This window comes from Clupea harengus, chromosome 17, assembly GCF_900700415.2.
Source record: "Clupea harengus chromosome 17, Ch_v2.0.2, whole genome shotgun sequence".
NCBI lineage: Eukaryota > Metazoa > Chordata > Actinopteri > Clupeiformes > Clupeidae > Clupea > Clupea harengus.
In genome coordinates, this window is record NC_045168.1 from 12,587,767 (window position 1) to 12,599,520 (window position 11,754).

At 47.3% G+C, this 11,754-nt stretch overlaps 1 protein-coding gene across 3 annotated transcripts in view; it reads left to right on the forward strand.

Moving 5' to 3' along the window:
* The window catches only part of abi1a (abl-interactor 1a), a 51,887-nt gene that overhangs the window by 28,524 nt on the left and 11,609 nt on the right, over positions 1-11,754 (forward strand). For 2 of the 3 annotated variants that reach the window (XM_031583685.2, XM_031583688.2), the window contains exons 3-6: positions 4,562-4,738; positions 8,780-8,794; positions 9,659-9,765; positions 10,132-10,281. In XM_031583685.2, coding sequence (XP_031439545.1) covers positions 4,562-4,738; positions 8,780-8,794; positions 9,659-9,765; positions 10,132-10,281 — 449 coding nt within the window. The remainder of the gene's footprint in view (positions 1-4,561; positions 4,739-8,779; positions 8,795-9,658; positions 9,766-10,131; positions 10,282-11,754) is intronic. The other variant, XM_012815195.3, reaches the window with a different exon arrangement.

Consider the following 11,754-nt stretch of genomic DNA (forward strand, 5'->3'; position numbering starts at 1 on the left):
TCTGGGCGAGTACTTTTAGCGTATGATCTGATCTACTCCAAAACAAGGGATCTCACGGGCAACATTGCACTTGACCTACAGTAGAAGCTTCCAGAAGTCTGACCAAAACCGTAACAGCCACCCCCTTCATACAACTCTCTGCCAATTCAAACAATCCAGTGTTCAGTTCAGCGTTAAGAACCTCTGGCTGACATTCGCCAACCTCCTAAAGGAGACTGTAGACCGTGGATGTGCTCTGGAACCCAGCTTCAGGCTCCTGATGACCTGGAATGGGCAGGCAGGGATGGATGACTGAGTGCCACGTGGGTGGGGGAAGTCCAGAAAGAAAGAAAGAGAGAGAGGGGTGTGTGTGTGTGTGTGTGTGTGTGTGTGTGTGTGTGTGTGTGTGGCTGGCCCGGGGGCTGGCGGTGACCATGCTGTTCCGTGCAGTGATGAGCGTCTCCAGTGACTCAGACACTCCTCTCTCATGGACTTCACAACCTGACGGCCCATCTGCTAAACCGCGAAGAGAGCAGAGGGAGGGAAGGAGTCACAAGGAGGAGAAGAAGAAAAGCAGAAGAATCTGAGAAGGGAAGAGTGAAAAGGAGGGGCAAGCATACTGGGGAGGGCAGAAGAAGGGGGGGGGGGGTTGATGGAGGAATGGATGGAAGGGGAGCATAATGATGACGAAGCAGAGGAGAAAAGCAGGAGGTCAAAGAAGAGGAAAGAAATGAAAAAATGGGGGGGGGGGGGGGGGGGGGGCAGTGTATCCAGAAAGGACCAGAGGTCTGGAATTCTGGGAACTGATCCCTTGGCAGTTCTGACTGACAGTGATGGAGAGTTTGTGGATCAATCTGGCAGCCGAGGCTTGCGGCTAATTAGCATTGCACTCGGATCTCGCTCCTGAGGTATCCTACGGACACATAAACAAACCTCCTATCTCTTCAGCTCACTCTCTCTTAAACCCTCTTTCTCTCTCACACACACACACAGGGACAGAGAAGGCGAGAGAGAGAGGGAGCAATGAGAAGCAGGAGGATATTGTGTTCTGGATAATGAGGTCAGGAGGAAGACAAAATACAAATAACTCGGCTCTCCTCCTCTCCCAGCTGGATCTTTTTTTGTTGAAGTACTTTCCCTCTGGAAGATACTCTATATACACACACACACACACACACACACACACACACACACACACACTCTCTCTTACACACTCTTACGGTCTCTCAGACCAAACACAACTCTCTCATAGTAGGACCCCCCCACACACACACACACACCATCACACACACACGCTCGGAATAAACTTCCTGCCATTTATACTCTTAAGAACACACTGCTCTCTCTTCGTCTCTTCTTGCAGCTCTTGTGTAAAAATGGAGGGCGAGGGTGGTGATAAGCAGCAAGCCATTTTTTTCTTTCTCTCGCTTGGCTCACAGGAAGGAGATGAAATCACCCCCTCCTCCTTTTCTTTCTCTCTTCCCCCTCTGCTTCCTGTCCTTGGCCAGCTGCAGTCGTGTTTGTGCTGCACGGCAATGATAAACGCAGGCACTGCTCCCCGAGACACTCCCATTACACACACACACACACACACACACACACACACACAGTGAAGACGCAGCACAAGCAGAACATTAGCAGTACAGTTTCTCACCCTGGGCCCACAGCTCTCCCCCTTTTCACACATTTTAGTTTTTTTCTCTTTTTTTCTTTTTTCCCAGCCTCTCTGGAGGTGATGGACGTGTGTGTGGGAGGGACGGCGAGGGGTAGAGCGAGTGAGGTGAGTTAGTGAGTGACGGAATGAAGGGGGAGGGAGGAGGCTGCTGGGATTTGTATTTGTCTTTGGAATGGAGACCTATGACCAGACCAGACGCTGCGACTCCTTGTTGACTCTCTCTCCCGTGCAGAGGTCAGTTGAGGTCGCTCCGCGTCGGTTGTCCAGAGTCAGGAACACTCAGCCTGATAGTACATGTGCGTACACACACACACACACACACGCGCTCACTCACTCACTCACACACAATCACACAATCACACACACACACACATTCCACTGACTCTACTCTAAGCACCTCTCCATTAAACACAAGTCCTTTGGCTCTGTTCCCTCCTTTTCCCTGTTTATTGTTTGGCAATAAAAGTGGCCGTGGCGCGCTCCAGCAGAGAGGGCCTCGCCTTTATCAGCCGCTCTGAGTTTCCTGCTCTCAGCCACCAGCAGAAGAGGAAGAGGAAGAGCTCTCATCCAGGGCATCTCATACTAGCGTCTACAGATTAGTGGCGTGGAAGGACTGCTTTTTGGTGCTGTGGTTGCTAACGGTTTCTACAGTTGCCCTTGTCACACCCATCATTTCACACCCTCTGGTCAGAATCAGTTGATGAGCGCGCAGGTGTAAAAACTCCCTAAGTTGATAGTTTGGTCCAAAGCAAGATTTCAGTACAGCGAAGATATGCATTGTATTTGTTTTGTTCAGTAGGAGTAAATTATTGAGCTAAAGACTGGTTAAACCAGCTCGTCTTTGCACGGATGCTCCCTTTTTCTTTCACATGTTCCACCAACTAAGGCATGGTGCATGAAGTAACTGAGTGAGCTGTAAGTACAGCATGCAAGGACTGAGCTGGCAGGCATGAATGCATGAGTGCTCTTAGGGCTAGCCCAGGGTCAGACAGACAGACATGCAGGGGGGAGACCCTGCCCCCAACACAGAGGGAGACCCAGTTGGAGGCCCTGTCCCTAACACACAGAGGGAGACCCTGTTGAATACGCTGGCCCTAACACAGAGGGAGACCCTGTCGGAGACGCTGGCCCCAACACTCCCAGAGAGAGAGAGGGGGCCTGAGGGACGGCGTTTTGGTCCTGAGAGGTACAGAGGGCCCACACAGGGCTTCCCTCAGCCACAGCCTCTCTGACCTGACGACGTCCCAGTGGAATGAAAGGAATGATCTGTTGGCTGCGACCCATGAAGGCCTCCCTAGAGAGAGAGACGGAAAGACAGAGAAAGAGAGATGGTTGTCTTCTCCGTAGACACAGTGGTGCTTTCATCTGTTGCTCTCTGAGCATCCGCTCAATAGCCTTTTCTGTGCTAATACTGTGTGTGTGTGTGTGTGTGTGTGTGTGTGTGTGTGTGTGTGTGCGCACACACATGCATGGTAAAGGCAAAGCTGCACCCAATGACTCTGTGGACAGTGATTGCTTATAAATGTTTCAGATTTATTTTAGAAAAACTTTGAATGACATGCTGTATTAGTGCAACACTGTGTGTGTGTGTGTGCGCGTGTGTGTGTGCATGTTTTCTGTGATGGCAACATAGTGAGCCTCTGGAGGGTTTTGCAAGCATGAATACTTGAGAATGCATGACTTCGGAAGCACATTCACCCCAGTGTAGGTGAACTCTGAAAATCTTTTGGAGGAGACAAGGGAGGAATATAATTAGTCAGCTTTAAGGAGATGCAAGCGATTTGTCATACCAAGAGGCAATTTGGAAGCCAAACATTCATTTTTATTCACCCTCTCCTTCAATAATGAATTCCTACCCCCTTAGGGCTAAGTGGAGTTTCGTTAACCTTGCAACTGTCTCTCTTTATAAAACTATTTAAAAAGCACTTCAGTAAGAAGATGATGAAGAAAAAATGCAAGCCTTCCTAATCCCTTGTATGATCAACCAAATTAACTCCTGTTAGCAAGTCAAAATGTGACCTATGTTGGCTAGGCCCAGTGCTGTATTTTGAGTAGGTATCTTTTTTTTATTATTATTTAAAGGGCCAGTGTGAGGTTTGAAGCAGGGACAGGCCAATGGGAGGATGAGGCAGAGGGAGTTTAGTCAAAACCAGGAGCCAACCCCAGTCCAAGTGGTCCTCTACATACATACTTTTTTTTTTTTAATGTACCTCCATAAAAATACATGTTCCTATCCTGTGTGTGTGTGTGTGTGTGTACCTCCCTGAACGTCAAACCAAAGACCCCGGTCTTATTAGCATCCTGCTTTATTATGCTGTATGTTACTATGGCAACATTGACCCCGGACCTACTCACTCTTTCCCTGACCCCTGTGCTGCTCCTTCTGTAAAGTCTCCTTCTGCACGGTTCACCTTTGCCGTCTGTCAGCCAGCATGTTAGGATTCATCCCAAGAGGCCACACACACCACACACACACACACACACACACACACACACACACACACACACACACACACACACACACGCAGACACGCAGACAGAAGCGCCTCTCTGCTGGTCACTCTCTAAAGGTCACTCTGTTATTGCGCTGTGTGTTGTGTCCTGTAAGTTGATTTTGTGTGTGTGTGTGGATCTGTCCATCTTCACCTTTTGTGAGAAGATTTAACATGCCCAGCTCCAGCTGGCCCCTGATTGCATTAAATAGGATAAGAGTCAATAAGTGACAAGCGTGTCATTTGGTTAAAGTGTCTGCCATGCTTGTGATTTGGCTGTCGCTGACTTTTTTTTTCTTTTCTTTTGTTTGTGAAACCTTTATTTTAAAATGACAGCCCCAAAAGTGCAATAACACCAAATCCCACAAACAGACTCATTTTTTCCTTCCGTCGTCTTCTTCCTCACTCTGTGCAGACGGTGGACATCCACAAGGAGAAGGTGGCCCGGCGGGAGATCGGCATCCTGACCACCAACAAGAACACGGCGCGCACGCACAAGATCATCGCTCCGGCCAACATGGAGCGTCCCGTGCGCTACATCAGGAAGCCCATCGACTACAACGTGCTGGACGACGTGGGCCACGGAGTCAAGGTGTGCCCTCTTTACTCTTCCTCTAGTTGTGTCTGTCCATGTTCCTCCTCTCTCTCTCTCTCTCTCTCTCTCTAGTCGTGTCTGTCCATGTTCCTTCATTTGGTCCATCAGCTTTGTCTCTTCCTCAAGCTGTTCTCAATTTTGTTTTTAGTTTTTTTACTGCTTCCTTTTTACACTTCTTTGGTCTCTTTCTCTCAATTAAATTCAATTCAATTCAAAAAGGCTTTATTGGCATGACTGCATACAATACAACGTTGCCAAAGCATGTTTACATAAAATGTACAAGCACAATAAACATAAATAAAAACAAACAATAAGGTATAGGTGGTAACAATGTGGTATAGAAACATATAACAGGTTCATTGTTAATTATTAAACATTAAATATTCGTTATCTGGGACAGGGGGTTCATGTTATTGTGGAGCTCATGACAGGCTGATACATATTTTGCTGCCAGTCTACAGCAGTCCTCCCTCTCTACCAGTAGAACTGAAAGTCTGTCCAGATCATTTAGATGTTGGAATTCTGGGAATATCTCTCTCTCTCGTACACATGCAGCATCCTGTCTGATCTTCTTGCGTGTGTTTTGTAACCTTACCTTACTGTCCTGCGGTTCCTTCTCCTCCTGTCTTATTCTGAGCCCGTCTGAGTGGTCCTTAAGCTCCGTCAGCGTGGCTGTGAGACCTGAGCCATCAGTAGATGTGCGCAGAGCAGAGATGATGCTGCACTGCCATATTGAGAGCCTCGCCTGGCATGTGATGGAGAGAGACTCAGACTCTCCCCAAGTGTCTGTTTCTGTCCCACCTCCCAAAGCTGAGTTTGCTTTACCTGACGAAAACTATATGTGAAAGTGAAACAATCACAATAGCATGTTGGGCCTTCACGTGCGCACACACACACACACACACACACACACACACACACACACACACACAGTAATCTCGAGAGTTGTTACACACACACACAGTAATCTTGAGTTGTTACACACACACGCTCTCACACACACACACACATGCACAGAGAGAGATCAGCTCACACACACACACCGCTCAGCTGAAACGACATCAGGCTCCCAGCCACCCATCCATCACCCAATCAATTAGAGCTGTCTGTTAACTGTTACAAGAGCAAAAAGAGATTGGCATAGCTTCGACAAAAAAAACATCCATCCATCCATCTGACTGTATTTCACAGAAAAAAAACTCACAGGCTACAAATCAGAAGTCAGACATTTTCATTTTTAAAAATGAATTTCAAATTATTTGTTATTTATTCCTCTATTGACCTGTGCTTTCTTTCATTCACATATTCCTCCACCTGGTCCTGCTGTTAACAGTGCTGCCTCATGCGCAGGTGGACCATGGCACGTTATAGATGGTAATGCACTGTGTTCCCTCTTAAGGCCACCATGTTAATGCATATGTGAAGGTGGACCATGACACGTTATAGATGGTAATGCACCGTGTTCCCTCTTAAGGCCACCATGTTAATGCATATGTGAAGGCCACCATGTTAATGCATATGTGAAGGCCACCATGTTAATACATATGTGAAGGTGGACCATAGCGAGTTATAGATGGTAATGCCATTGGCCCTCCGCTCTGGATCTCAGCTGGAGCAGTCCTGCAGACGCGTCAGTGCCTTTAATCTGGGTGGATTTCCAGCATCCCTTCAGCGCAAAACAGGGATTAGAGCCACTATGACATCCACACACACACACACACACACACACACACACACACACACACACACACACACCGCAAGCATCCCCCCCCCCCCCCCCCCCCCCCCCCCCCCCACGGACAACACATAAAGGCCACTCATTCACACTCTCAACACACTATGGCTTATCGATTTCCCGTAAAGCTGCCAGTGCATCTCGCATCACAGGAAGCCAACTGATCAATGTCCTCCCGTGGGATTCAGTCTAAAGCAGGGTTAAAAGTGGCAGCTGCCCAGTTGCATAAGCTGCAGCCGCTGGGATATTTAACCTTGACTCTGGGCCGTCGCATGGTCTGATGTCTCGGGGGAACACTGGAGTCCTAGTTTGGCCCGTTCTCCGTGAAAAACATGTGGTTGGATTTGGAGTCTGGGTTTTTGTGTGTTTGTGTGTGAGGGAGTTTTATTGTGATGCATTGCGGCAAATACTTTTATCTCTTGTCTGGGGTTGGATTCTCAGAGATTATTTATAAGAAGGCACTTTTAAAAGGATAAAGAGAAATGCACACAAAGCCACTATTTTGGGGAAACACACACACAAACTGCAATCAGGAAAATATTGTACATTTAGTTTTCATACATTTAAGTGGGGCTCCGGAAAAGGTTTTTGATCATTCCAGAACCACAATCCCCAAGAAAGCAGAAAGCAGTAAGCAGTGGAATGCACACATTAGTACATGCGCCCAGTCCAACTTCACCTGCGCCCAGTCCAACTATACATGCGCCCAGTCCAACTATACATGCGCCCAGTCCAACTATACATGCGCCCAGTCCAACTTCACCTGCGCCCAGTCCAACTTCACATGCGCCCAGTCCAACTTCACATGCGCCCAGTCCAACTTCACCTGCGCCCAGTCCAACTTCACCTGCGCCCAGTCCAACTTCACATGCGCCCAGTCCAACTATACATGCGCCCAGTCCAGCTTCACATGCGCCCAGTCCAGCTTCCCATGCGCCCAGTCCAGCTTCCCATGCGCCCAGTCCAGCTTCCCATGCGCCCAGTCCAGCTTCACATGCGCCCAGTCCAGCTTCACATGCGCCCAGTCCAGCTTCCCATGCGCCCAGTCCAGCTTCCCATGCGCCCAGTCCAGCTTCCCATGCGCCCAGTCCAGCTTCCCATGCGCCCAGTCCAGCTTCCCATGCGCCCAGTCCAGCTTCACATGCGCCCAGTCCAACTTCACAGGTATACACCCGCCTTGACACCCTACATACTTCTGTATACGTACACCTCACTGTGCCACCCAACATGCTAGCAGCAATACTGCCTTCTCCCCAATAATCAATGTCCCATCTTTTCTCTCTGATGTGTTTCTCAACAACATTAGCGTCATGGTACCCTGCGTCATATGATTAGAACATCAGGATTAGAGTCTCTCTCTCTCTCTCTCCTGCTCTGGCCCCTGTGGACCACCGTTGTGTGTTTTCCTTGCCACTTTCCGGAGACCTATTGCTCTCCCCCTTCATCAGCTGACTCTTAATCTAGTCAACAGCTCCTGGAATGCAGGGGGAGATGTCAGTTGTTTTCTCTCTTTTTTTTAATTTTATTTTATTATTTTATATATACTCGTTCCTCCTGTGTCCTTCATGGCCACACGAGAACCTCCATGTTCAGCCAACAGATATGCACCCTTGCCTCGATCACAGGAGATATCTAGGTTGCACACACACACACACACACACACACACACACACACACACACACACACACTCCCATCCAACAGGCTTTAGTGTCATCATTCCTGAGTTTCTTAAATACAAGTCTGTAAAATACAACAATTACCCCCCCCCCCCCCCCGTCTCTGCGTTCTACAACAGACCACTACAGGCCACCAGGGACTCTGAATTATAGATGTGACAATTAGCATAGCTTGACTCACTGGAGAGCAGGTCAATGCAGTGGTGGCACTGTACCTAAGACAGATGCAGTTAACAAGGCCTCCACGGGCCTCTAGAAATCCTCATAACGTTGAATGAATGAATAAAAGATGGTTTGAGTAAATATAGCAAAATATTGGTTTACAACATCCTGAAGGGCCACAGTGATCTGTGCTCATGTGTGAGTGCCATGATGGGCAGATCACACAAAAACCCTCAATGGAATTTAGGGAGAGACTTTTCACTGCTCTCTTAAAGGTGTGTGTGTGTGGTGTGTGTGTGTGTGCGCCTACATGCCATTGTGTTCTCCTCTTGAGCACAGTGTTGTGCAAGGACGCCTCGCCTTCTCTCTCTCCCTATTTGTACATGCAATGTTGAACCATAAAGATGCGGTGATGTTGACATGCCTGTTTTTTCTCTCTCTCTCTTTCTCACTGCCCACGCTAGTGGCTAAAAGCCAAGGTAAGTGTGTCCCGTGTGTCTCTCGCCCCAGTCTCCCCCTGTCCCTTGTTCATTATTGATACACTGCAGCAGTATGCCCCCCCCCCCCCCCCCCCCCCATCCCATCCCAGCCCAGCCCAGCCCTAGTGGTCCAGCTCTCCCCTGTCAGTCATTAATACTCCATATGTGTCTTAGCAGCAGTGTCCGCTAGTTTCCCATTAACGCTCAAGTAGAGCCCTCTAATATCTGTTCAATTAACGATCTTTAACTCGTTAACTGTTAGGTGACGTAGGTTAATTATGCTCTACACAATGACATTTAACATCTTCCTTCAGTGTATGGTTCTCGGGAAGAGAGCTGCCCAGTTGTGTCATGCCACAACCGAGGTACTTGGTCACTACTGGATTTGCTCTGTGGTTAACATTATAAGCCTGAAGCTCAGCCATGGATGACTGGATGCCGTGAGACATACAGTTGTCAGCGATTATGTTGTTGTTTTTGTCTCGAATGCTTGTTTATAACGGAAGCTAGCGATCATGCCTGTTTAAAAGTGGCTAAACGGCTTGGGCCATCTGGGCATTGCTCCACCTCCATTCACCTCTCTCTCCCTCTGTGTTCTCTTCTCCAATGTCAAGTTTTAATCTAGAAATCTCCAGAACTCCCCTTCATGTAGTTGTAGTTGTCATGTAGAGTATCTTAATGTGTTTATTAATCCGATACTTAATACAGTTAAAGCACCATTTCAGCTATTTGGGCTGTGTTCATTTTGACGGCTTCATAAGTGTCTGTTAACACATTAGTGATGTTTATTGTGGAGGTTTGTATCTAGGAAATTAAATCCAAAACCTGGACTGTGACTCATTTTCTGCCGATGTTTTGCAACAGCAACATGGAAACAATCAGCCAATCAGAGGGACCGGAACAATCTCCAGGACCAATCCGCCAACTCAAAAGCCGCCCAGCCCGCCCATGTCTGGGCGTGGCACTCTTGGGTAAGCTGTTTGCCACTCAAGTCTGGTAAAAGCCATGTAAACACAGACAACAAAACCCACTTTAATGAGCAACACACCATACTCAACAGTTGCATCATGTACTGCACAACTCTTAAGTGTTGTGCTCTGTACGTTTGTGTTTTTAAAACACAAACCCTGATGCATACAACACAACATACATCGTGAACTCACCAGTTTTTAGTCAAAGCCTGGCGGGGGGAGACATTTAGATCAGAAAACCCCTAGCAGTGGATGACAGAGAGCAGACACTAATCCCAAACTTAACACATTTCAGTGAAGCTTTTTAACATGAATTACTAAAAAGCTGGTCATGGACATGAATGAATGTTTGTGTGTGTGACTCAGACGCAACACCTCTTATAAGACTCTGGAGCCAGTGAAGCCACCCACTGTGCCCAATGACTACATGACGAGCCCGGCACGACTGGGCAGCCAGCACGGCCAACACAGCCCTGGACGGACCGCCTCTCTCAACCAGAGACCCAGGACCCACAGGTAAGACACACACACACACACACACACACACACACACACACACACACACACACACACACACGTGCGCATACAGTACAAACTCAACAACACTCAGTGGACTAACAGGACTGAATGCTATGTATACCCAAATCCTTTGAAGGAGTTCTGCCTGATGTGTTTAAGAGTGTATCACTTGGCTCCGTATTAGAATGAAAAGCATGAGAATGAATAAAAGCCAATGGCGTACCCTGCACTAGGCTGTCTCTCAACACACACACACACACACACACACACACACACACACACACCTCTTACCTTTTTATGACTTGCTGTCTTTGGCCCTCTCTCTACATTTAAAAGTGACAGAGCCACATATACCCTTGTTTTTACAGATAAGATGAAACACATTTCTATTTTCTTTTAGTCATCTTGGAGGATTGTAGTGTAGTGTAGCAGTGTGTTGGACAGCAGCCCATAGGACCGAGGCTGCTAGAGCCAAAGAGATGCTAGTGAGTGAAGTGGCCTCATTAACTAAAAAGGCTTTAATACCCACTGCCACCAGCCGTATAAATATCACAGCTCCTTTCCCCCCTGATTTATCTGTCTCTCGTTGGTTTCGCCTCCCCGACGTTTCTTGGATGGCGTCTGGGGGGCCGATCTGTTGACCCGCTGCCAGCTGTGCCCTCCTTCACCCCAGCTGTGACTGGCAGCTTTACACCCCCAGTGAGACCTGGGCACGATTTATCCTCCCTGTGCGGTGCTCGGTGGCCAGAAAATCTCACGTTTTATTTTTCTCACAATTTGAATTCGAGTCGATATTGCCAGCCTCTTTAAATAAGCACAAATTGCAGGCTTATTCATTGACATCCTAAAATTTCCATCCAATTGATCAACCATGTTGATTCCCCCCCCCAGTAAGACATGAAGAATGGAGACTGACAGAATTCTAGAATGTTGCAAGTGGAAGGGGTGAGGTGTGCCAAAGTCAATGACATTAAATGCTTTTGGCTTTTATCATGTGGTAGAAGAGAAACTGGTTGCTTTAATACATACCAAAAAATCACACATGGGTACACTAGCTAGCTTTAGAGATATGTCCATTATCATCATATTGAGAACCACGATGATCCGAACATCTGTCTCATCTGTCTGAGAGAAGGTCTCAGGACGTTTGGTGATCCTCGCTCTGTGATTGCTGCACTGCAACTATTCGCAATACAATATTTCACAGTATTTTTTATTTAATTGCTGACAACTAGCTGAAACTGTTAAATGTCAAAAACTGAAAAGTTAAATGTCATAACGGTACCTCTTATCCATATTCTAAAAATGTTTTCAATACTAGAAATTGGAGTAGGTTAGTAATCTACAATATGCTGAGGCAGATGGCATCATCTTAATCAGCCTTATAATCACACAGTCAGTTTTGGAGATTCAAAAGTGGTTGCCTTATCAAAGTTCACGTTAAAAAAATATTGTCGCCAAAAATTAGAT